The following is a 26,131-nucleotide window of genomic DNA, read 5'->3' on the forward strand; positions in this document are numbered from 1 at the left end:
TTCTGTAGCTAACATATTTGTTGAATCAACCAATGGTGTGAGTTTGGGGTGGGACTATCTGTTTGTCTAACCAATAGAAGCACTGTTAAGGATTTTTTTTTTAAAGTCTCTAATTTTGCTCTCTTAACTTAAGCCCAAAGTCTACTTCAGTTTTCACGTGAGCACTTAGTATATGGATACAATAAAGCTCACAGGCAATCAAAACATGCACACTAGAAAGATTAATCATTGTCCAGTGTCTGTGCTATTTATCTCCAGAATTATGAACAATAAACATGTCTTTTTTTATTTGTTGAAACAAGAGTTGCGTCTATCTCTTAATTCCTTTTACATACAACCTCACATACAATATAGGTGTTGTAGTTTGCTGTTCCAAATCCTTTGTTTATTTAATGGTTTGTGCTAGTGTTGTCACCTTGTGGGCAAACTATTTAGTGTAAAAAAAAAAAGCTGACTGAGCATACAGATTAGCGCAGTTAGAAAAATTGTGCTGTGCTTGTACTATTCTGACAGTATTTATATATACCTAGTTCTGTCATGAAACTCTAAATGGCGCAGACTGATGGGTCCTTAATGCAAGCTGATGATATTTACAGCGTTAACTACTTGGCACAGCTGATTGGTTCATGTCGCATCTGTAGCCAATGAGGTTGTTGCTCAGCATTTAAATGGCTGGTTAGCATTCACTATAGCAGTTTGCAGCACCCTCCACCTGTATAGATCTGCTATGGGTAATTGATATATGCCATTTGTTCAGCAGCAGTATGTCTTACTTACAGCTGCGTATTGGCGTATGTATTGGCAGTAGCAAGTTCCTGTACTTGCTCTGCAGCAGTAATAATGTACAATAACCGCAATAATCAACAGCAGCAACAATTCAGCAGTAGCAGCATAGCAGATCTATTCCGCCAAGACAAATACATTAACATTGTCATATCCATATCCAAATCTTCCAAAGTTGTCATGATAGAAATTATAATATTTATGTCACACACAATGTAAGCACACCTTAGTGTACACTTACAAACTGAATGCTTTGGGCTTTGAGCTTTAAAACATTGTGAATTCCAAGGATGTAACTAAAATACTCAAGATTAAGGGAACCAAAAGTAATATTTTATGAATCGCTCATTGAGAAAACTGTTTTGATTAACCACTATTCTGAAGACTAGTGGCATGCCTCCCCATCAATGTCCATTGTAAATACACATTTCTAGTTATATTGTCATTTTCCATGTTTCTACTGTTTCTCAGCTTCCTAGTTAAGCAGGAGAAAATAGCTGAGAACGACAGTGCACTTTCTCTTTCCTTTCCTTGTTCCATATATCTCTTTGTTTTGGTCTTTAACACCAACCCCCAACCTTTATCTCTCTCATACACTCGCTTTCCTTTCCCTTTGTTTGTTCAGTTTCCCCTTTCTCACTTCCCACCCGACAACAGCTGCTGTGCTCTGATTGGCTGAGTTTCAGGAGGGGGTGGAACCATGTGACCTGTTGTGATATTTTCTTGCCTGCTTAGAACAGATCTCTCAGTTACAGAACAGACGGGGACAGACGCACTCTCACACTCTGTCCTCAGTGTCAAACAACACTGCTACGCGTTTAAAAAAAACATTATTGTAACGTATCTCCTCCTGGATTACCATTTCCATATTCCTTTAACAGGAAAAAACAGGAATATTTTTCTTTTTCTCTGTCTTCTTTTGGTTTTCTAAGCCTTTTGTGCCTGAACTGCCACCAGGGAAACGGGAACAACAGAGAAGGAGAAGAAAGAAAAAAAGCAAAACCGATAGACAGCATAGATCAGCCTGAGAGAGACGGATGTGTACGGAAGATGAGTCCGGCTTTAGAAGCGCTGATGGAGGGGTGTAGATACCCAGGGAAAGGAGAAATGAAGGGAGGAGTGATGTTGGAACCGTTTGTCCATCAAGTCGGCGGTCACTCTTGTGTACTGCGGTTTGGGGAACAGACTATCTGTAAACCACTAATACCTAGAGAACACCAGTTTTACAAGAGCCTGCCACCAGAGATCCGCAAATTCACGCCACAGTACAAAGGTAAGTGGGCACTTGACAGAATATGATCATTACAGCCAATCAGGCACATCTTGTTTATGTCCTATTGTGTGCCATAGTCTTCCTTTCTCTATCTTGCTTTCTATTTTGCTCTATCTGTGCATACATTTTAATAACAAGTGCTGTAAATCATCGTTTTGAAGAATTTGAATGAATAAGTTACACGGACTTAATTCCAACAGTTCTGCGTGACTCCTATAACAAGGCCACACAGACTTTCATATGCGCTAACTGATTGCATGGCCCTGGAGTTTTTATTTTAAATGACATTTAAATTGCCATAGATGGACAGACAGATTGATAAATTTAAAGATTTAATGGATTGAAAATGGTAGATTGAGTTATGCCACAAGAACACGCTCGACACTTTTTGACACTCAGATTTATGCTCATGGCATCAGATGGAATATCATGTTCAGTTCTTTTAACCTGGTATATTTAAACATACGCACACAGACACTCTGGCATCTCTCGCAGTGTATTTGGCGGTGTCTTTGACTGGGCAGCGATGTAGGACTAAAAAAAACCTTTGAGGCAGAGAGGATATGACATAGGAAAGTATGTGCAGACACTCTCACGTGCTTGAGCATGTTACATTCTCTTAGACACAAATATAAGGCTCAGATATGATTTAAAAAAAATGTCTTGCTCACCATAAAGCCTCAAAGAGAGACTAAACACTCATGTACTCTGACTCAGCAAGTATAGACCAAAGTGTGAATGAGCGTTGGTGCAGAGACGTGACATCACTGCTAGTGATGTCATCGTTCTACCATGACTGCAGAGGTTGAGAGGCTGCAGGGTCCTAGTGCCTGGCACGCTCCATTACATATAGTTTAACACAAACACCACAGACAAGTTTCAGCAGTTAAAGCTTGTGTTTTGTGATCAAAATTATTTGTTTTAATGCTTATTCCATTCAATGTTGAAAAGATTTTGCTGTTCTCTTTCTTTCTTTGTGTGTACCCCCTACCCCACTCAGTTACCCATAATCCTCTTGTGATGCTTTGTTCCATCTATGGTTATCGTGAGATACCAGCTTATATCATGTCTTAGGCCACATGCTACTTGTGTATATGTATATTTATGCTTTGTATTTTATGTATTGATCTGTATTTCAAATGTATCAAAACAGTTTTCCATTTTGTTGCTGTTTGTACATTTCAATGATACATTTTATGTAAAACTTCTTATCTGCTTCTTATCTGTATTTGATATCTGATGTGGGAATCTTGCAGATGGTTTGTCCAATGAGTCGTAATAAAAGAGCTCATTGAATTGTACCTTCTCGACTCCTGTGTTTTTTGTGTGTCTTTTTTTGCTTAGCACTAGAAGGCATGCAAAACACTCCTGCAGTCTTACATTTACATGACAGTATTGAATATTCACTATGTACACAATTACATTATCTTCTTAAACCCTTACTTTTATTTTGTTTTATGCATATTAAAGTACAGTTTAAGCCGGATTGGGTAAGAGCTACATTTTTTTAATCATCATATGATTCATCATATTTGAATCATATGTTGTTTGCGTCAACACAACGTCCAATGTACTCATCTCTCTTTTCCTCTTTCTTTCCCTCGTGCTCTCTTCAGGTGTGGTGTCAGTGAGTTTTGAGGAAGATGAGGAGGGGAATCTGTGTTTGATAGCATACCCGCTTCTCAGTGATCCAGCTGTTTTGGAAAACAAGGAGCCCTCTCCTGAGTGCGAGCCCAAGAATAAGCTTGTTAAGTGGGGGAAGAAAAAACCATCAGGCCTGCTCCCGGAAAACGAAAGAGCCAGACAGAGTCGCAAAGAGGAGAAGGGCAAAAGGTGAGGGAGGGCACATGATTCAAAAATCTGGGATCAGTATGATTTTTAAAAAAATCAACTGTACATTGTTACAAAAATGTATATTTAGAATAAATGCTGTTCTTTTGAACTTTATATTCTTCAGAGAATCCTGAAAAAATATCACTGATTCAAAGAATGATATTAAGCAGTACAAATGTTTTGAACATTGAAATGTTTCTTGGATATTAGGATAATGTGACTGAATACTAGAGTAATGGCTGCTGAAAATTCAGCTTTGCCATCACAGGAATAAATTACATTTTAACATATATTGAAATAGAATTTTAAATTGTAATAATATTTCACAATGTTACTGTTTTAAAATTATTTGGTGAGCATAAGAGACTTCTTTCAAAACAGCTTTTAAACAATTGTGTTTGTTATATGTACAGTACATCCTTATGTAATTCAATGTTTAAGCACGCATAAAAACGCACATAATGATTATAATTTGTTAACTCTTTCTCCTCTGATCTCTGCAGTAATCGGGATGATAAGGCAGAGGTATTGTACTTCAGCCTGGAAAAAGGAAATGTGGTTCCTCAGATCAAACACAACCCTTGGAGTCTGCAATGTCATCAGCAACACTTACAGAGGATGAAGGAGAACTCCAAACACAGAAACCAGCACAGTATCCTTTTTAACAAGTGAACACACAAATTACCACTGAATAATGATCAGAAAAGAATACCAGCACAAAATCTTATTATACGACATGCAAACACACACTATCAGATATTCAACCGTGTAGAAGTATTTCCTCCTTGACTCCTGACCCCTCTTAGAATTTATTCTGCTGGAGAATCTAACATGGCGGTACCGGGTTCCGTGCGTTCTCGATCTGAAAATGGGAACACGTCAGCATGGGGACGATGCCTCTGAAGAAAAGAAAGCAAATCAGATTCGTAAATGCCAACAAAGCACTTCCTCTTCTATTGGAGTACGCCTCTGTGGCATGCAGGTAATTACACATCTTCTAAATAGTCTACATGCATGTGCACACCAAAAATGTTTTGAGGTATACACAAAATATGTATAGTCATTTTTAAACTGGATAATTCATGGTTGTTCAAGCAACTTTGTATATAGCCATGCTGGTTTAATGGTTGTAGTAGGGATGCAAAATATTGAAGTACCATATTGATTTTTGGCCTACATTGAATATACAGTATCTTGACAGATTTTGAATTGTTAATTTAATTGTAAATAATAATTTACCCTATTTTTACACTTTTTTTTGCTGTAATGACCGGCTTATTATACATTATATCCAGGGAGCACCTTGAGATGCTGCTTGGTACTCATACGTTACGCGGCATACTTATCCTTCAAGCTGTCGTCATCACTTTCCTCCTGACTGCTCTCCTCACTACAACACTATTTGTTCACTGTAGAAATTAAATATAGGTTAATCTTTGTTACAGCTGTATTTTTTATTTTATTAACATTAATGTTAAGCAGGAATATTAGGCTGTTGTCACTTTAAGACCAAATGCACGGACCGAATATACTGACACATGCGGTTCCTCATAAGTGCTTCCCTCCACGTTTTCTGCCGTGCATCGCTTTAACGCATTCGCACCAGTTATGTGCACCCCTGATTATATCTTATTAATACAGTGTGTTCTTTTTTAGTAGTAAAACTACTAGTAAGTCTAATTCTGATCTGTGTTTCTCCTAATAGGTGTATCACAACGCTACAGGGCAGCTGATATTCATGAATAAGTATCACGGGCGTAAGCTGAGTCTGGCCGGGTTCAAAGAGGCTCTGTGCCAGTTCTTCAGTGACGGCCGAGTTCTGCGCAGAGAACTTCTGACCCCAGTGTTGCAAAGACTAAGAGAAATGAGAGCGGTGCTGGAGGCCTGCGAGAGCTATCGTTTCTTCTCCTCCTCTCTTCTCGTCATCTACGACGGGGCTCCACCACCTGCCCCATCCAGATCACGGCCCTCTCGTGGAGGAGAGGAGGAAGATGAGGAGGACGATGATGAAGATGAGGACGATGATGAAGAGGGAGCCTACGGAGGGCGTCACGATCACTCCAGCGGCATTTCTCCGACGGTGGATGTTCGAATGATCGATTTCGCCCACACAACGTGCCGTGATTACGGAGAGGATGGCATCGTTCACGAGGGTGGAGATAGCGGCTACATCTTCGGCCTGCAGAATCTCATCAGCATTCTGTCACAGCTTGAGGAGCACAGCAATGACTAAGCGCTTGTGCGACATCTTACCGTGCATCTGCCATGCCAAGCTTACCGTGGGCACCCTGAACATGCCATCAGGGGTTAAAGTTCACGCTTGGCGGAGCAGTTACGTAGGCAAGGGTCAAAGGAAAATCCTGAATTCCTAGAATCCTTCAGGAGCTGAACGGACTGAACTGTTTTGTAATTTCTCGCCGAGGCGATGGAATGCGGTCCCTCTTCACGCTTGTAGTTTCCGCTTGCCCTGAATCGCAGATGGGCGGCAGTAGATGAGTTTCTGTGACATCTCATCTGCTCCTGTATCTTTATCTGTTCCTTCATCTATGAAAGATAAGAGAAAAAAGCTGATGCTTGCATTAAAAGAGCGGTTTATACAAAGACATTTGCAAAAAACTGATGTTCTACACACCTTTGAAGAGAGGTGGCTTTGTAGCAACTGTAGCACAATCATAAATTGTTATGAGAAGCAACTTAGCAACATACATGAAGGTGCTTTAGAAACACTAACCTGCAGGACTCAAGGGAAGAGACTTACTCTGTACTTGTAGGGAATGATGGGTTTGTGGGAAAGGGAATTTGCATAGTCCTTTCCACATTCCGGATCATAAAAGACTTTTTCTCTTGGACATTTTAATATATCTCAGTGTCTTGGATCCTCTTCATTCCATATCCATGTGTTGAAGATTAGCATCCTCACTCCAGAGACTTTAAAGAGAACCCTATTTATTTATAAAAATATTTCTATCAAACGTGAATGGAAATGTGACATTCCATCCTTTAGTTCTACCGTATGTTGTAAGTTATATAGGTAGATAAATGATTTTTATGTCATGGTTTTCTCTGTTTTGACATCATGAAACAAAATAAAGAGAAATCTGTTTTGTTGTGGTACATTTTGAAGTCATTATTTCTCTGTGTGTTTGTTTTGTACAAAATAAGATTACGACATGTCCCTTTAACTTGTCTCAATAAAAAAACCAAAGTACCAAAAGCCAGCTAATATTAGCTCTCTTGTTAGCGCAAATGTTTGTTTACTTGAAACAAATGGCCAAGCAGCAAGTCCTCCAAAATCAGAATAAATTTTATCAAAGACTTGTGTAAATGGCAGTGTATTTGTACAGCAGGCTCAGACTCTGGTCAGTGAACATGGTTCAAATATAGGCCGTTGGTCTTGATATGAAATATAATGAAGTGAAAGGCTTTATAAACCATAAATAAGCAACATCACTTTCATTTGACAGAAAGCACTGGATTCAGACACCAGATGTGCTGCTTTATAGGCATAATACCGGTTTGCTAAACCTTATACTAAAAGCTTTCTGCAAGCACTCTCTAAGCCTGTTATTTGTGCTTGCGTGCGCAGGAGTGAGGGGGGATTTGAGCTGGGGGACATGAGGAAACGCATATTAGTAACTGCATACGTGCAAACTGTTTGTGCGTTTCCTCACGTCACCTCTCTTAAGTAAGGATTTTGTAAATGTTTGTGGAATATGTTAGTAGATATTGTGTTTTGGTGTATTCACCATATACAGTATGTTTGTCCTCTTGTGGCCTTGGCGCAGTCTGTGTCTGTCTCAGCTGTTCTAGCCCTCACATTCCTGAGTAAAGCTGTGGATTACATTCTAAGTGCCGGAAAAATACTCGTGAATGGGAAACACCGGCGCCACATTTCTAATCAGGTCAGCATGTGAATGCCCTTCGGGAAGAAAGCAATTAGTTTGAAAACCAAAACTATTGCCAGGTAACAAACACTAAGTGGAAAATATACATGGAATGCTGTACAACAGTCATCCAAAAGAGAGCATGAATGGAAAATGCCAAAAAGCTGCCACGTCATGCTTGCTACACTTTTCCTCGAAACAGGAAATGTGTGATTACTCAGATTACTTTGAATGCCTTAAATAGTAGAATTCGCTTACAGTTTCTCCACGTTTGTGTATATACATTTTTCTCCACAGAAATGTACTTGAAAACCTCTAGATGTCTTTAAACTCCTGAGTTATGGCAAATTATGCATTTTCAGTATAATTTAGTCTAGTTGTAATTGCTGACATTCGAGTGAAATGTTATGTTGGTAAATGTAAATCTAAAGTGGTTAGATTTATTTTGAACATTTGTGTGCTGTCTGCATGAATATTATTTTTTTACAGCTCCCATGACATCCCTTCTTCTCATCTGCTGCTGTGAGCATGGGTTTTTGTAATAATGATGGGATACTATGGCAACAATCTCTGTATTTTTAGCTAGATGCATAATGTGAACGAAAAAAAAAAGATATTTGGCCCAAAAACCCAGAAATGTTTTTGGGGCATAAACTGAAAAAAGCAGAAATAGACTAGAAGATGTAGGCCATATCTTCCCTGTTATGTAATACTAATGTGCATAGAGTGCTATATATGTGTACATACGCGTGTGGGTGTGTGTGTGTAGATGTGTACAGTATATATATATATATATATATATATATATATATATATATATATATATATATATATATATATATATATATATATATATATATACATACATATATACATACATACATACATACATACACACATATATATATATATATATATCACCAAAAATGTCCATAAGACTTGTATGCCATAAAAAGAAAAATCACATCCCACAGGTTTAGAATTAGTAAGTAATGGCATTAATTTTGGGTGTACTATTCCTTTAACTGACATAATGAAGCTCATTAGGCTGGATTACGAGATGTACGTGGAGTCACACATGCAGTCGTTTCTTCTCATTCTTTTGGGACCTTGTTATGTGCTACCGCGATGCTTACACAATATGTTAATTATTTGATTATCTACTTAACTGCCTTGTCCACCCTTATCAACAAGGCCACAGGAATAGTGAAGCACTTAAACTGTAAGCTAAACTTCTGTACTACACACTCCCATTGTCTGTGTCCCAGATAAGGTTGTATTTTTAACTTGTCCCTTATATGTACTTTGGTACTAAGACTTTAAGAATGTATGTAAGCACTTTATTCACAGTACATTCACAGGACACTCTGATGTAATGATTAAACAGAACACAGGACAGCAGTCAGGTGTTTATTGTCTACACCCGTTCCACTAATTTGAATAAAATAATAAAGGCGCATAAAGACAGAATGAATAATAGCATTAGAGTGACAAATAAAATGGGAGGGAGACAAAGAGGTATTGGCTTTGGGGTAAGAAGGAAGGGAGAATAGAGCAGAAGAGATAGTTATTTAATCTGACTGTGATGAAAAACATTCAGTTCTGGGCAAAGTTCATTATACTGCTGACAAACATTATGGACAAAGTATACAACATCACTAACAGAGCAGAGAACACACACACATACATACATATCAGTATGTTTTGTCATTGTTGTTGGGCTGTCTTTTCAATCCCTGATGTTTCAGATGACCATAGCAAATATCCTTTTTTTTTCTATTCTATATTATCTTAATTAATTTATAATTTCTCTTATTTTTTTCTGATGAACTCAATTAGTCTGTTTGAGATTAAGGGGTATTTAGGGCTGTGTATGATAACTTTCATAATGTACAGAACTGATTCTCTACCCTTTTGCCATAAATGAAGTTCTACACTATTCAAATGAAATGGTGACTTATAGTTTTGATCTATGACTAACACAATTTACAATCTCAAAATGACATCCAAATGTTTCACTAATGAATCATCACACACAGCAAGTCCCACATAGAGCTGACGGCTGTGTGTGTGTCATGTATGGCGGCCCATAATCTGGTATAATCCAAATCTGTTTACTACCGATGTTCCAGTAGAACTGGTAAAGGACAAGGGTCTCCTTCTGAAGTGTTATCTCATGTGTTTTTTGTTTTTTTTAGCTTTAAAACAGAATTGTAGAGGCTCCAAAAGAAAATGACACATGGCATTGAGTAGCCTACTTTTGTGTTTTCCAGAATCAATCTTCTTGGTTTGTGTTTATACATGAATATATGTATAGGTTGTAATGGTCTGGGTGTTAATTTAAGACCCATGTTTGGGGTTTCCCTGAGCCTTGCATTTGTGTGAGAAAGACGGAGGTGAATATATGCTGCGGCATTCTGTTCTGCTTTGTGCTTTTCTTTAAACAAAATCATTAACGGTAGGTTACAATGTTAACACTATAGGTTACAATGTGTGTAGGTGGTTACAGGATCCTATGATCCACACTGATGTCATCACTGGTCATCAAAACCCCCATGACATCACAGCCGTCCCACTTATCTGAGACGACATGGAATATGATGAAATCCTTCTGAGAATAGCATGGTTGTGTTGGCATGTGGTGTGTGGTGGTTACACCCGTTCCCTCTATGTGTAATACACACTAGATGGAAAAGAAAAGGGTGTGACCACCACACGCCACACATTCCTTAAGGAGAAAGTGAGACTTATATATGGAAATTTGTGTAAATCGTATGTAAAATCATTCATAAGTCCATTCATTTGGAAAGTGTCCCATTTAAGTGAAGTGACTTATATTGACACAAAATATTAAATATCAAAACTGGCTTATGATTGGAATAATGTTATAAGAATAAACTGAAACTATTGTCCTGTCTGTTTTTAAATCAATGTCTTACATAATTTTTGGACAGTTTATTGTGTATCACACAGGCCCTTACTGTAATGTGTTATGGTATGGATAAGAGAGTCAATTACAGGATGAGAGATAACCGTTTATCATAAGCATTTTTGTTGACGCAGCGTTCTCATTATTGTTGCATAGACTGAGAGTGACCTGATATTAACTCTGGTCTCAGTACTCAGACTGTCTCTAGTTTGTTTATTTTAACATTTTTATTATCTGTGGTCTCTTCTATTGAAAATGACATTCATATTCACAAATGCATGTAACAGGTTATAGAAACCACAAATGCCTGCCTGCTATGGATAAGTTAAGACTGAGACTATAGCCTACTGTTGACAACATCAGTGACCTTTGACACTTTAAGACAGTAGGTCTGACCAAATAAAGTCTGATATTGTCTGGTAGGTTAAATTGTGATTTAATCTATATCTGAAATGTGACAGTCTAAGTCTGATTGTGTGAAAGAAGAAATAAAGGGAAGAGGGATCCAGAGAAACCATGTGATGCTGTCCTCTAAGGGCAAATTTAGTTACGTAACCGCAATGGACAAAACTGTCCACTGTTCAGCAGTCAGTGTGTGTGTGTGTGTGTGTGTGTGTGTGTGTGTGTACTATGTAGTATTTGCATTGTATTAGGTTGTATTAGGACCAATTCCACATCAAAACACCAACACCATATCCACAACACTTTTTGAATTACCATGGTCAGAAATTAACCAAATACAAAAAAAATCCTTCATAAAATACTTATCCAACTCTTGCAATGTGGTACTCAGTGAGTGTATACGCCTGAAAAATGACAGAAAATATTTAGCTGAATACATGGAGCCCTCTGCTGGTTAGAGAAATAAACTGTGGAACTTCTGTTATGTTTTTCTAAACATTAATTTGTTTTAACTTTAAACTAATGGTTCCATGACACCCATTGATCGAAAGTGAAAACTGCTGGGTTAATTTAATTGGATTTGATTGGATTGGATTTCATTGAACATCATTAATAAGACTGATCGCTGACTTTGAATTCTTCCAATTTGGCCTTTGAAAATAAAGAAAATCTCTGAAGAAAATGAAGGTTATTTGTTTTTATTTATTCTTTTATTTTGGATAAAGATAATTAGTAAATAAAGGAAGTCTGCTGAGTTGGTGATTAAGCTTCCACTGGGATATAGCCTATCATAAATGTTTTCAGCTTTGAAAACAAGACCAAGACAGTTAATAATGTTGAGAACAGCCTCTCAATTTGGCCTCGCTGCTTCACTATAATCAATAATATAAGAGCAGAATTTGATTTTATAATCGCTGAAGTGGAAAATAATGTATCTATAACAATAAAAAACCATTAAAATGTTATAAGTGGACGTCCATTTGCTCTGGATAGCCTTTTTAACCGGAAGTACACGATCATTTAATTTATTGTTTAGCGTTCCCCCTTTTTAACTTTCTTCATAAAACTTAAACTTTCTTTATTTTTGTCATAACAATATTTATTCTTAATGATATACTAATTATTTAAATAATACAATCTATTTAAACGTAACTCAATTAAATTAAATTAATTTACACAAAATGAAAACAAACACTAATCTAACCACTTGAACAGTTAGCTAAGTTAACTTTTAAAATTATAATATTTTCTTTTCTTTGTAGCCCTACATATAAAAATAAAATAAAAAATCGAAGTGAAATTCTTCTACAAAGAGACACACAGCGGCCGTTTGATCAAATCACACGACGTGAAACAGAAGATCAACTCGCTGTACATCTGACGTGTAGTAGAGTCTGTGTAGTGTTGACGTGTCTCTAAAGCGCTCTCCTCCCTTGAGCTCTCTCGCTTCTGTCTTTCTCTCTTACCCGGGCGGCGAAGCGCACCGGCAGGGCTGTACTATCCGTTTACAGCTCGCTGGGACTCCAGATAGTGACCGTGATTTCAGGGAACCGTCACCATGGGGAGTGAGTAGATGGTTTTGAAGTGTTTCTCGTATGTTTAATAGAGTTAATTAATGTACTTCTGCTGTTATAACACACTCGAGTTCTGTTAGCATTATTAGCATGCTAGCCAGACAGCTTTCTTTGATTTGGGACCTGAAAGAATGGTATCAGATTCGTGTACTTTTTCATATTTATTTAGATCTATCTTTTACTGCAAGTAAAATGTTTCTCAGTTCCTCTATGTTTTATTTGTGATTCGTATGTGAATTAACATTTTATATTGCTTTTCTGGTGATTGAATGGTAGCAGGCAGCTAGTGTTAGCCTGTTAGCTACTTTCTTTACACATCTGCATGGCTTTGTATTCCTACAGAATTGTAAAGGACACCTTCAAATATATATAATTAAAAGACGTTTAACGACTAATATTGGCATACCAACTTGTTTAGAGTTTAGTTGGATTGCCAGACCAGAGGGAAGCGGTCAGATATTACCCAGTCCAGCAAATAGGCTGGTTAATTTAATCTAATTGTGTTTAACTTGATAATTAATTGGCACTTCATTAATACGCATTACACAGATTCAGAGTGTAATGCGTAAATCGTTGTGTTATTAGGTTTGTTGTAACGTACTTAAAAGTATTATTGTATAAAATGTCGAAACTGTGAGTTTAGCCTGTCAGTTTAATGATGACGACGCTTTAGATTGGACAGCATCTCCCTACTGTTGTCCTTTGGGAAGAAGGTCTTTTCGTCAGTTTTCGTTAATCTCACTATAAACAATTTTCGCCTCATAATGGGGTGTTAATATGTAATGTTGGAATATGGTTCAGTGGATGTTAAGTTGCATTTAATAAAATTGTAATTTGTTTAATTTTATGGCACCAAATCAATGCTTTGTGTAACATTTCTCTTGTTCTTCCATTTCTAGTTAAGTTCTTAGAGGTAATAAAACCGTTCTGTGCGGTTTTGCCAGAAATCCAGAAACCAGAAAGAAAGGTATGACATTGTACACCACAAATATTATATGGATTTTTTAAATTGATTAATTACACATGTAAAAACCTGCATTTTAAACCCATACTTATGCTTGTCTATCAGATCCAGTTCAGAGAAAAGGTGCTATGGACTGCCATCACATTGTTCATCTTTCTTGTTTGCTGCCAGGTAAGTTTGATTTCTCAATGTATGAAAAATGCACTTAAGTACTTGCTAATGCTTAAGTGCTCCTGATATGTTCAGTGTAAAAAAAAAAGTTAGGAGCTTGTTTAATGTACTGTTTTTCTCTATCTCTCAGATCCCGCTGTTTGGGATCATGTCTTCAGATTCAGCAGATCCATTCTACTGGATGAGAGTCATCTTGGCCTCCAACAGAGGTAAGTCTGTTTCTGTACATGCAAGATTATGATTTTATGGTTTGCAGTGTTCAATTCACCATTGATATTATTGGTCTACACTACCACCTAATAGTCATATTCATAGCTAGTTTATTCAAGCATGTAATATACACTGCTGTTCAAAAGAGAAATTAATACTTTTATCCATTAAATTGATCTAATTTTTTAGCAAATACATTTGTTACAGAAGATTTCTAATTGAAATAAATGCTGTTCTTTGAATTTTCAGTTCTTCAAACAATCCTGAAAAAAATTAAGCATGTTTTCCACAATATTATTAATCCCCACAACTGTTTTCAGCATTGATAATAAGAAATGTTTCTTAAAGCCCAAATCAGCATATTAGAATGATTTCTGAAGGATCATGTGACACTGAAGTAATGATGCTGAAAATGTATCTTTGCATCACAGGAATAGAATCATAAAATAATTATTTCAAAATCATTTAAAATCTTATTGAGCCCAAACTGAATAACTTTTACCAAGTTTGAGTAAAAGCAGTTTAGTCAATTTTCATCTATGCTCAATGATTACCTATAATTTGTGAATAGAATATATGTTTAGTTGGTTCTGTGGTGTTCTCATGATGTTATGTATTTGGGGTTGTCCGTTTTATTAATGACCGTGTTTTTCAGGTACTCTGATGGAGTTGGGTATCTCACCCATTGTGACCTCTGGTCTGATCATGCAGCTGCTGGCTGGAGCTAAAATCATTGAGGTCGGAGATACGCCTAAAGACAGAGCGCTCTTCAATGGAGCTCAGAAACGTGAGATTTTGTATTATTTTTTAGTGTTTTGCATTTAAATAGTTAAATATTATGGAGTTATGGATTACAGTTATTATAATAATGGTAATGGCAATTATTTTAATGTTTTTTCAGTGTTTGGTATGATCATCACCATTGGCCAGGCTATTGTGTACGTCATGACTGGAATGTATGGAGACCCTTCAGAGATGGGTGCTGGCATCTGTCTGCTGATCATCATTCAGGTAAAAAAGCATGCTCAAATACGCACAAAATGATGTGAATTTTATTTGTCATATGGAGAGGCGTTTCTTGGGCTTGTAATTAGAGTTTGTAAATTAATATAAGACTTAATTAAATCTGTGTACTCTTCCTGTAGTTGTTTGTGGCTGGTCTGATCGTGCTGCTGCTGGATGAGTTGCTGCAGAAAGGTTACGGTTTGGGCTCTGGTATCTCTCTCTTCATCGCCACAAACATCTGCGAGACGATCGTATGGAAGGCATTCAGCCCAACCACAGTCAACACAGGCAGAGGTATGTATGAGTTCAGGACACTGCATCTTGTTTTAAACCATTCTTTGGCGATGTAGACTGAATTCCATTTGTGCATATTCAGGTACTGAGTTTGAAGGAGCCATTATTGCTCTGTTCCACCTGTTGGCCACTCGTACTGATAAAGTACGGGCTCTGAGAGAGGCCTTCTACAGACAGAACCTGCCCAACCTCATGAACCTCATCTCTACCGTCTTCGTCTTTGCCGTTGTCATATACTTCCAGGTCAGTTTTTGTTATATTGTTTTATTGCAAATTAATTGGAGCCATAACATGCAAGACTTTTATTTAATAATCGAGCTAGGGCTGGGCGATAAAACGGTATCGGTATTTATCGACGGTACACCATTGTCGGTAACGATATAAAAATGTTCGATATAGCGCTTGATATTTTCATTAAAATGCAAGCGCATCGCTGGCGCCGACCACCACAACGTTGCCCAACATCAAAATGACAAACGTAATGAAAGCTGAACGTGTTTTTCCAGCACTTCAAAACTCAAATATTATCATATTTAAATGTTATTTTTAATGTGATTACCAAAACATTATTTGTTCATCCTTCAAAGATTACCCCCATTTACAAAACTAAAAGTTTCAAGATGTAGGAAAACTCTCACTTATTTAAAAATAATTTCTAGTTTTAATAAATAATTAATAATTTTGATTTGGAGTCTTTCTTTTTGCTGTATCGAAAACGCACTGAACCGTGACACCACTGTGTCCTATCAAACCGAACCGAGAATTGTGAACCGTTACACCCCTACCTATAACAGATGTTTATCTACCTTGAAGTTTGCCTTGATTGTTCTACGTTTACACTTTTACATTGCACACATTTTGTAACATTTTAAGTTCAAGAGTTTCTTTAACACTTACTTTTTTATCTTAATATAAGACATAAAGAAGATTTTTTTGTTTACATTTTGTTTTTGACTGCTAAAACTAATATAATTTGTTGTTTGCCTTAATAATTTGGATAAATAAATAAATGTCAATAATTATTGATACCGAAGTAACCGAACGATATAAAACATTATGTTGTGATAGATTTTTTAGCTATATCGTACATCCCTAAATGGCAGCAAAATTAATTCTTCAGCTGCACACCCTCAGAATCAACTACTTGATGAATATAATAAGACTATACATGTACATGTTTTTGTGTTCAGAATTTCTTGATAAACATTTTTATATATATATATATATATATATATATATATATATATATATTTATATATATATTTATATATTTATTTATTTATTTGTAACTTGGCACCTTTAGCAATTGTATTGGTTTCTGTTAATTTAATATTGTATATTTCTTGTCATTAATTGTTTTGTATAATGCTTTGGCAATATTGTACATAAACACAATCATGCCCCTGAAGTACTTTAGAATTGAAAATAAAAAATCGTTTTGTACAGGGCTTCAGAGTCGACCTGCCCATCAAGTCTGCACGTTACCGTGGCCAGTACAACACATATCCCATCAAGCTGTTCTACACCTCCAACATTCCCATCATCCTGCAGTCTGCTCTGGTTTCGAACCTTTACGTCATCTCTCAGATGCTCTCCACCCGCTTCAGCGGGAACTTTCTGGTCAACCTCCTGGGAACTTGGTCTGTAAGTGTCACCAATGTTTGTTTTTTTGTTTGTTTGTTTTTTTGTGTACCATGTATTGAACTTGACACTATATTTATATTGGATATCCAGAGCATGTTTATAGGAAACAGTCTGAAAACAAGTTGGATATAGAAAAGAAAACCTTCCTTAAAGCATATCTATTTTTTGTTGTAGGATACATCATCTGGCGGTCCGGCTCGAGCCTACCCTGTGGGTGGTCTGTGTTACTTTCTGTCTCCTCCGGAGTCGTTTGGTTCTGTGCTTGATGACCCAGTCCATGCAGTGATCTACATTGTATTCATGTTGGGATCCTGTGCCTTCTTTTCTAAGACCTGGATTGAAGTTTCTGGATCATCTGCCAAAGATGTGAGTCACCAGCTCTTGTTCATTTATCAACACTTTATCTGATTTTTTGGTATGAAGTTGTAATGGTGGTGTGTGTGTGTGTGTGTTTTAGGTGGCCAAGCAGCTGAAAGAACAGCAGATGGTAATGAGGGGACACAGAGAGACCTCCATGGTTCATGAACTCAACAGGTGAGCTGCAAACACACTTGCTCTGTAAGCTTAGATTGTAAATACTTGATTATCAGGACCTTCATTCACGCTTTCTCTTTCTGTTATTCAGGTACATCCCCACAGCGGCAGCATTTGGTGGACTGTGTATCGGAGGCCTTTCAGTAATGGCTGACTTCCTGGGTGCCATCGGCTCTGGAACAGGAATCCTATTGGCCGTTACCATCATCTATCAGTACTTTGAGATATTTGTTAAGGAACAGAGTGAAGTCGGCAGCATGGGAGCGTTACTCTTCTAAACAAGGACACTGACAAATCACACACACATACTTGCTGACACCTTGTAAAACACTTTTATTATTTTTATGATCATTGTTGTGTTTTCTTTTTTTTTTGGTGTGATTTGAGCGTTAAAAATGGTCTGTCACGAGTGCCGTCTTGGGAGAACGTGTTCTTAGCCTCTAGTTCAGGCCAAGTTTGTTCTCCTATTTGTCAGAAGTGGCAAAATGTTTCTAAAATTCAGTGATGAAGCTGAACTTCAGTGATGGGACATTAAAGATGGACTCTGTGAGCTCTGACTAGGAATATTCAGGAATTTTCCCTTTTCATCAGTCTGTCCTTCCTCCGTCTCCATGAATCCCTTCATTCACCAATTGCTTTATTTCCTGTCTGAACCTAGTTATGCCTGGTAAAAGGATTTTCCAGAAAGTATTGCTAATGCTTGGTGAGTGATTTACTCAACACTGCCAATTTTGTACACGCACACGCACACACACACACACACACACATAACAGTTTCTGTTATGTCTCAGTTTGTCAGTCATATCAATCTTATATGTGAAGCTAACAGGCTTTTTTTTTTTCTTTGTCCATAATAGCTTTTGTTTAGTGTAAGGCTCATACAATATTTAATCATAGAAATTGTGATGGTTTAGTAATAGCTAGAGGTCTGAGAACCAAACAGAGGTCCCTGGTTTCCAGTCAGCAGAATAGCTTGTCAATTCTAAACACGGCCGCATCACAACCGAGGAAATGCAATACAATGCGGCACCAATAGTGTGGTATTTTGTGTGTGTGTGTGTACACAATTAAGCTGGAATCCTTTTGTACAGAACACATCAGTGAGAGCTTCATTGGCAGACAGAACTGGTTACACCTAAAGTCTGTATACTTTCTAAATTAAGCCCTTTTTACTGTATCATTGGGTGTCTGTATATGACATTTAATGCAGTGCGCAACCATGTAAAATAGACCCTTTTTCTTTTTTTTCTGACTATGTAAAAAGAAATGTTCCGAACAAATATATTCAGCAAAGACTGATCATTCTCAATAAAAACTCATTTTTTTGGGAGATAAGATTGTTTCATTTGTGACTGTGAGAATGGCTAAATACACCTTTAATGATTAAACATGGCTCAGATTATTTCTTTTGGCATTTGAAATAAATTTTTTAATTATGCAGGTTTCTGTAAAATGTCTAAAGTACCTCACAAGCCCTCTGCATTGTGTTAGTTATGTTTAACTGAAAGAGAATTGCCATGTTTTAGGAACTAGAGTATAATATGGTTTATGGCGTTTTCCTTTTCTGAAATTTTGGCAAAAGCTGATGGGATGTTCAGAGTTTGTGTTTGTGACTTATGTTGTTTATTCATATTTAAGAGTACTGTTCGTTTCATAGGCTCCTTTTAAGTTTCGCAACAATTATAGTAAAGTAAAATGCTTTCCAAAAACGCGCACTCAATAGAATAGGGTTATTCTTTTTTTTTTTTACAGGCATTCTGAGAGGCAAAAATGTGGGGCCCTCGTCTACTGTATATGACGTCATGTTTTTCGGTTCAGTTCACGTCCTCCTGGGCGACCTACCTGGCGTGAAAGCGGCATGCGGGGAAAGATTGACAGGAGGACGGATAGATCAAAGTCTCTTTCAAGTCTTTGGGATAGACAGCGGTTGATCGTTGCTGGTGATCCGGGCTCTTTGATACCGCAATATATTGATAACAAAGCGCCGTAAAATCTGCGCAAGCACTGCATTATTTCTGCTAAATTTCCTTTACAAATTATTCGTAAAAAAAAAATGACTGCAATCAACGGGGAAGGTAATACAGAGTAAATTCCTGAAATGTGTGCGTTATTTTTTCTTCTGTTTTTCTGTTGTCCGTTTACTCGTTGAGTTTCAGTAATGTCTGTGAAATATGATTTGGCCATAAGACGAGTGATAGCGAGGAGGACCTTCTCATAATAACGTGACGAGTGTGATTATTGTATTTTCACCTCACTGATGCCACACTAAAATACGATTTATTATTATATGATGATTTTTATTTCTAGTATTTTATTTCAAGAATCAAGGGTTGTATTCCCTGTCAGTGACGAATAGATTAACTGAAAATGTTCTAAAAAGGCACCTATTCTAGGAAAAGCATCATTGTCCACGCCACAATAATATTTTTTAGACAGAAATAACATTACATTACACAGTGTAACAAAAATTAACTGTAAGAAAATTTAGTGTGATGGGGAAATCACTGTGTAAATCTGAATGTTGACCTTGGAAGTAGTTTTACCACAACTTTATTTTATTTTTTATTTTTTTAACAAATGAATACAATTATTAACACCAGTGATATGAAATAAAGGGACAGGTTTTCTTTTTAAATATATATTATATATTACTTATTTACTAACTAACTATTAATTGTCTTCATGAACTCTTTACAGGGAAGGACCAAGTCATATTTGTTACCAAGGAAGAGCATGAAGTTCCTAGCACTGTGGAACTGGTTGAGGATGATGCAAATGAGGACAATGAAGAAAAAGGTGAGAGTTAGTTAATCTGCTAATTATATATATCGATAGAAAGAAATACTTCCTTCTTCAGATTCAGTTTAAAGCTGTATAACTTTGTAACTTCATATCTACCTCACTATCTCTGTGTATTCAGGTCTCATCTTGCCGAGTGGTGAGATAAACTGGGATTGTCCGTAGGGTTGCCAACTCTCTGAAATGAAAATAAGGAACGGGGGGACACGCCCCCGTGACACGCCCCCCAAGGAATAATTTTTAAAAAAATAACTCCTGAAATGATGACTTCTGGTGAATATTGTGGAAACTAACTGATATATTTAGATAAATATATTTAATACATTGTTGCATATTATAATACAACTTATAGGCCTATAGAATAGCAAAGTAGGCCTAATCAATATACAAGACTGAACCACATAAGTTAGATGTGAAATATAAAGCCTATCATGATCATTTTGCCAACAATGAACCATGGATTTGTTTAGTTTATAATACATTTTATTTTTAACTTAAACAAATACAACATCTAACATTCAAAATTTCTGTACCCTTGTGCAAACTTATTCAATAGAATTAGACTTCTAGAATGTTCTTTCCAGTGCAAAAAAATATAAAATATATTAAAATATAAATATAAAATAATAATTAGACAACATTTTAAGGAGGTGTAGTGCAAATATATTTATATAATTATACTTCCATTATAGTTAACTTTCTTTCCAGTGCAAAACAATAATATAAAAACATAAATAAAAAAGCTAATAAAGAAAATCGAAAATATTGCACTCAAATACTGCATTCAAGCAATACAACACCTGTAGTGCTATGTATGCACATGGAAAATCTCACAGAAATAAATAAACCTCCAGACTAAGCACATTGTGCAGCTATTTTTTCCATGTGTACTTTTTTGATTTCTTTACAATGTTAGGCTAAACCTGTACTATCTCTTTTAATATAATCACTTTCTTATGAACTAATTTGAGTTTTAAAATTACATAGCCTACCATATCAGCTGGAGACGTCTGACGGACAAGGAACCTTGACATCGCTCGGCCGTGTATTCATTGTCCCTCACGCATTCCAGCCACGGGCAGTAATTTTTCCATTCAATTCTATATTTTTGTGTTCTTTTCTTTTTTGTCGGCTGCTCGGAGGTAGTCATTTTTACATTTCCCGCTGTTGTCACTTGTCGTCATCGTTGCTACGATACGTGACTCACAATGACTGAAACGACCAATTAAAAGGGCATTCTCTGATGATGTTCCAAGATGTTAAAAATGCTACACTGATCATAGACAATCCGGGGGAGAAATTAGTATCTACCGCACCGCACCGTCGGGGTTTTTTTTTCACTGCACTGAATTGATTCTCAAAAATACGGAACAAAGTGCGTTCCGTATCAGTTCAATACGGAACAAGACTTTTATGTGTCAAATACGGAACGATTCCGTATTATACGGAACGGTTGGCAACCCTAATTGTCCGTGTTTAGGTGGGATGGCAAGTGGAGTATGTGGAGAGCAGTTTAAGACGGCATTCACCTGCTTCCACTTAAGTCAAGAAGAGTTGAAGGGCTCGGACTGTCTGGAGCAGTTCAATAGCATGCAGGAGTGTTTTCGTCAACATCCTGAACTGTTCCCTCAGGAAGATGATCTTCAAACTGCAAATCCTGGGCCAGACTCAGAGCAAAAAGATTCCCCTTCTATCTCTGACTTCAGCACAAGTGAAGAGTCTGGCCCTCTGCCTTCACAGTTGCCCATAGCTACTTAAAACTGTAGAGATCCAAGCTCCATCTCATATTCCACATATTATTTTTTACTAAAATATATTTATCTGTTTTAAGATGAGACATTAAAAGGGAGATGAAGACAATGTTTACTTAAATGTAGACACATTACATGGATTATATATATTTTTCTAAACGTTTTATGATTAGGTTAAATGACATCCTGATATTGAGAAAAAAAAAGAAAAAAAACGTTTGAAAAACTTTTTTTGTGTGTTCTGGGAAACAACATCCTCATATTTATAAATCCATCCTTTGGATACATTATTTATTGTCCTTTTTCATTTTTGTGTTCTATTTTGTTCCAACAAACATCTTAATCCAAGTGTAACTTTGTTACATATTGACACGCATTATGTGTGAAAGTGTGATTTTAAATCTACCGAGACAGTGTCAAACATGGTGCTTGAGATTACAAGTGTTTGTGTGTACAATGTGAAATCATATTTTGATTAAAGATTATAGACACATCAATTATATAGTTTGCCCATTAAAGAATAAATGTATATAACTGTTTGTGCTTCTTTAGACAAATTGTATCAGTAATATAAAGAAAAGTTTATGAATCAACATTCATAGTGGGTGCAAAAGTTTGAGATTACATGAAAAAGATGGCACTCAAAACATTGCTTGTATTCCACAAGACAGAGTAAGGAGAGACATACAGGTTTGGAATGACATGAGGGTGAGTAAATGATAACAGTACTTTTTTTTTTTTGGGTGAACTATCCCTTTAAGCGTTCTAGCAAATTCTGTCAGACAAGTATCTACTGACATACAGTGGGGAGAACAAGTATTTGATACACTGCCGATTTTGCAGGTTTTCCCACTTACAAAGCATGTAGAAGTCTGTAATTTTTATCATAGGTACTCTTCAACTGTGAGTGATGGAATCTAAAACAAAAATCCAGAAAATCACATTGTATGATTTTTAAGTAATTAATTTGCATTTTATTGCATGACATAAGTATTTGATACATCAGAAAAGCAGAACTTAATATTTGATACAGAAACCTTCGTTTGCAATTACAGAGATCATACGTTTCCTGTAGTTCTTGACCAGGTTTGCACACACTGCAGCAGGGATTTTGGCCCACTCCTCCATACAGACCTTCTCCAGATCCTTCAGGTTTCGGGGTTGTCGCTGGGCAATACGGACTTTCAGCTCCCTCCAAAGATTTTCTATTGGGTTCAGGGCCCGTATCCCTAAAGAATTTTTGTGCAAAAAGTGGCTCCTAGCCACCAAATTCTAAGAAAATTCTCGGAGTCATGACGTTTTCTTAGAATTTCCCCTAAAAGTGACACGAAAATCCCAGTTAATATAAAAGCTATTCCTCAAGATTCCTAGCACTTAAAAGGGCTCCTAAGGCGAGATCTGCTAAGAGCAGGGAAGAGGACTTTTAGTGGCTTAGGAGTTCCTTTTTTTCTCCATTTTCTGTGTTTGTAGGATATTTGTTAACAAGCCTTCATAAATAGACCAGCCAGCAATCACAGACATTGATAAAAGCTGAGCCGTGTTACCCTTGTTAAGACCACACTGAGTTGTAACGTTGCAATTTCTACTACATTAAGGACAGCCCCTTGAGATAGGCCATCTTGTTTTCAATGGGGTCCATATGGGAGTGAAATTACAAAATATGCCAGCTAGGATATTAATATGAGCAAATAAGACATGAATCATTATTTGAACAGGCTGTAATGAGCTTAAGTTTTCACATATTTTAGATTATAATGTTAGGCTATAACCCCTACAGCTTACTATTCATTTTCCAGATATTTTCTTGAATGTGAAATATTATTTACAATTACAGTCTGCATAAGATTAGAGTGTATAATTATGTTTATTGATTTGAGGGTACATCCTTTGCTCATTATCACCAAAAGTTCATTTTCATCAAACTTGTAGGATCAACCAATCACGGCTTTTGAAATGATGACTCATACCTGGCAACGGGGTCAACCACACCTCCTCACTAAGATAGGATTTTCCATCCATTCCTTGCTCAGAGTTCACTGAAAATGTTCTGGAATCACTTCTAAGCTAAAACTCCTGGCAAGGAATTTTTAGGTTAAGTTAGGAGCTCTCTGAGAGGATTCTCAGAATCTTTAGGGATACGGGCCCAGGTCTGGAGACTGGCTAGGATGCTTCTTACGGAGCCACTCCTTAGTTGCCCTGGCTGTGTGTTTCTGGGCCCGTATTCATAAAGAATCTTAATGCAAAGAGTAGCTCCTAGTGACAAAATTCTAAGAAAATTCTTAGAAATGTGGGCGTTTACTCTTAAAATTAAAGAAAAACTCCTAGTAAAGAAAAAAGTAATTCAGAAAGCGTCTTAAGGTCAAAATTGTTAGGAGCACGGACGAGGACTTTTAAGGGGCTTAAGAGTTTCTTTAGCAGAGGAGAAAATGGCAGAAAGACGAAGAGGGAGAAGAAATGTGTTGCAGACAATGGATGACAGTGAGTTAATAAGACGCTATAGATTAGATCGTGCAGGAATCATGTTTGTGACTGATCTTTTTAGAGACACGCTAACATCTCCGACACAGCGCAGAAATGCCATAGCGCCTGAAATGAAAGTAATCACTACATTACGATATTTGGCAACTGGGAAAATTCCATGTTTGATACATTAAAACCAACATTCAAACCACCGCTTAAATAGACATGCCAGCAATCAGTGTAACTGGAAAGAGTGGAACAATAGCATGGTAAATAAAAAAAGGATTTATATACACATATATAATGTGTGTGTGTGTGAGAGAGAACGATCAAATAGGAAAAATTACGCATTTAAGTTCAAAGTGGAGGCTTAGAATAGACCCTATACTTAAAATCACTTTTTTTTTTTCCTTCTTGGACAACCAACCAATCACAGTCGTCAAAAGATTGTGTCATACATAGCAATGGGGTCAACCCCGCCTCCTCACTAAGATAAAAGTTTTTGTCTTTTCCTTGCTCAGAGTTGCTCTCAGATCGGTCCCGAATCGCTCTTAAGCTAAGACTCCTACATAAAAGTTTTTAAGCTAAATTAAGAGTTTTCTGAGAGGATTCTTAGATTCTTTATGAATACGGGCCCTGGTCGTTATCATGCTGGAAGACCCAGCCACGACCCATCTTCAATGCTCTTACTGAGGGAAGGAGGTTGTTGGCCAAGATCTCGCGATACATGGCCCCATCCATCCTCCCCTCAATACGGTGCAGTCGTCCTGTCCCCTTTGCAGAAAAGCATCCCCAAAGAATGATGTTTCCACCTGTTCTTGGGGTTGTACTCATCCTTCTTCTTCTTCCTCCAAACACGGCGAGTGGAGTTTAGACCAAAAAGCTCTATTTTTGTCTCATCAGACCACATGACCTTCTCCCATTCCTCCTCTGGATCATCAAGATGGTCATTGGCAAACTTCAGACGGGCCTGGACATGCGCTGGCTTGAGCAGGGGGACCTTGCGTGCGCTGCAGGATTTTAATCCATGACGGCGTAGTGCAGGGTTCACCAATCTCGGTCCTGGAGGGACGCTGTCCTGCAGAGTTTAGGAGCTGGTTGGAGCTAAACTCTGCAGGGACAGCGGCCCTCCAGGACTGAGATTGGTGAACCCTGGCGTAGTGTGTTACTAATGGTTTTCTTTGAGACTGTGGTCCCAGCTCTGTTCAGGTCATTGACCAGGTCCTGCCGTGTAGTTCTGGGCTGATCCCTCACCTTCCTTATGATCATTGATGCCCCACGAGGTGAGATCTTGCATGGTGCCCCAGACCGAGGGAGATTGACCGTCATCTTGAACTTCTTCCATTTTCTAATAATTGAGGCAACAGTTGTTGCCTTCTCACCAAGCTGCTTGCCTATTGTCCTGTAGCCCATCCCAGCCTTGTGCAGGTCTACAATTTTATCCCTGATGCCCTTACACAGCTCTCTGGTTTTGGCCATTGTGGAGAGGTTGGAGTCTGTTTGATTGAGTGTGTGGACAGGTGTCTTTTATACAGTTAACAAGTTCAAACAGGTGCAGTTAATACAGGTAATGAGTGGAGAACAGGAGGGCTTCTTAAAGAAAAACTAACAGGTCTGTGAG

The 26,131-nt window shown here is 37.3% G+C and overlaps 3 protein-coding genes across 4 annotated transcripts; all 3 read left to right on the forward strand.

Annotated features, from left to right (window-relative positions):
* Nucleotides 1–1,512: 1,512 nt before the first annotated feature.
* ip6k2b (inositol hexakisphosphate kinase 2b) lies at nucleotides 1,513–7,003 on the forward strand. Its single transcript, XM_084127867.1, has 5 exons — nucleotides 1,513–2,056; nucleotides 3,673–3,889; nucleotides 4,393–4,541; nucleotides 4,696–4,871; nucleotides 5,595–7,003. Exons 1-5 carry the CDS (start codon nucleotides 1,834–1,836, stop codon nucleotides 6,120–6,122), a joined length of 1,293 nt encoding a protein of 430 aa, XP_083983993.1. The 5' UTR covers nucleotides 1,513–1,833; the 3' UTR covers nucleotides 6,123–7,003.
* A 5,480-nt stretch (nucleotides 7,004–12,483) lies between these two features.
* Nucleotides 12,484–18,835, forward strand: sec61a1a (SEC61 translocon subunit alpha 1a). The gene is made up of 12 exons (XM_084127864.1): nucleotides 12,484–12,669; nucleotides 13,578–13,645; nucleotides 13,748–13,813; nucleotides 13,944–14,022; nucleotides 14,679–14,810; nucleotides 14,925–15,034; nucleotides 15,169–15,322; nucleotides 15,405–15,565; nucleotides 16,769–16,966; nucleotides 17,141–17,332; nucleotides 17,424–17,500; nucleotides 17,592–18,835. The coding sequence occupies exons 1-12, from the start codon at nucleotides 12,663–12,665 to the stop codon at nucleotides 17,776–17,778; spliced, it is 1,431 nt and encodes a 476-aa protein (XP_083983990.1). The 5' UTR covers nucleotides 12,484–12,662; the 3' UTR covers nucleotides 17,779–18,835.
* Nucleotides 18,836–19,290: 455 nt separating this feature from the next.
* On the forward strand, nucleotides 19,291–22,547 carry chchd4b (coiled-coil-helix-coiled-coil-helix domain containing 4b). Of its 2 annotated transcripts, none has more exons than XM_084127872.1 (4): nucleotides 19,291–19,575; nucleotides 20,198–20,296; nucleotides 20,421–20,453; nucleotides 21,765–22,547. In XM_084127872.1, the coding sequence occupies exons 1-4, from the start codon at nucleotides 19,554–19,556 to the stop codon at nucleotides 22,055–22,057; spliced, it is 447 nt and encodes a 148-aa protein (XP_083983998.1). In that variant the 5' UTR covers nucleotides 19,291–19,553; the 3' UTR covers nucleotides 22,058–22,547. The 2 variants fall into 2 exon arrangements, with proteins under 2 accessions (XP_083983998.1, XP_083983999.1); XM_084127873.1 differs by having other exon boundaries at nucleotides 19,322–19,602.
* Nucleotides 22,548–26,131: the final 3,584 nt, after the last annotated feature.

This window comes from Abramis brama (genome assembly GCF_963993115.1).
Source record: "Abramis brama genome assembly, chromosome: 11".
Lineage (NCBI taxonomy): Eukaryota > Metazoa > Chordata > Actinopteri > Cypriniformes > Leuciscidae > Abramis > Abramis brama.

Bases quoted from the DNA above. Each gene is read 5' to 3' on its own strand.
- chchd4b (XM_084127872.1), top strand. From the start codon at position 19,554: ATGACTGCAATCAACGGGGAAG. The intron at 19,576-20,197 runs GTAATACAGAGT...AACTCTTTACAG, and splicing joins GACTGCAATCAACGGGGAAG to GGAAGGACCAAGTCATATTT. The intron at 20,297-20,420 runs GTGAGAGTTAGT...CTGTGTATTCAG, and splicing joins TGAGGACAATGAAGAAAAAG to GTCTCATCTTGCCGAGTGGT.
- ip6k2b (XM_084127867.1), top strand. From the start codon at position 1,834: ATGAGTCCGGCTTTAGAAGCGCTGATGGAGGGGTGTAGATACCCAGGG. The intron at 4,542-4,695 runs GTATCCTTTTTA...GACCCCTCTTAG, and splicing joins CAAACACAGAAACCAGCACA to AATTTATTCTGCTGGAGAAT. The intron at 4,872-5,594 runs GTAATTACACAT...TTCTCCTAATAG, and splicing joins TACGCCTCTGTGGCATGCAG to GTGTATCACAACGCTACAGG.
- sec61a1a (XM_084127864.1), top strand. The intron at 14,811-14,924 runs GTGAGATTTTGT...ATGTTTTTTCAG, and splicing joins CTTCAATGGAGCTCAGAAAC to TGTTTGGTATGATCATCACC. The intron at 15,566-16,768 runs GTCAGTTTTTGT...CGTTTTGTACAG, and splicing joins CCGTTGTCATATACTTCCAG to GGCTTCAGAGTCGACCTGCC.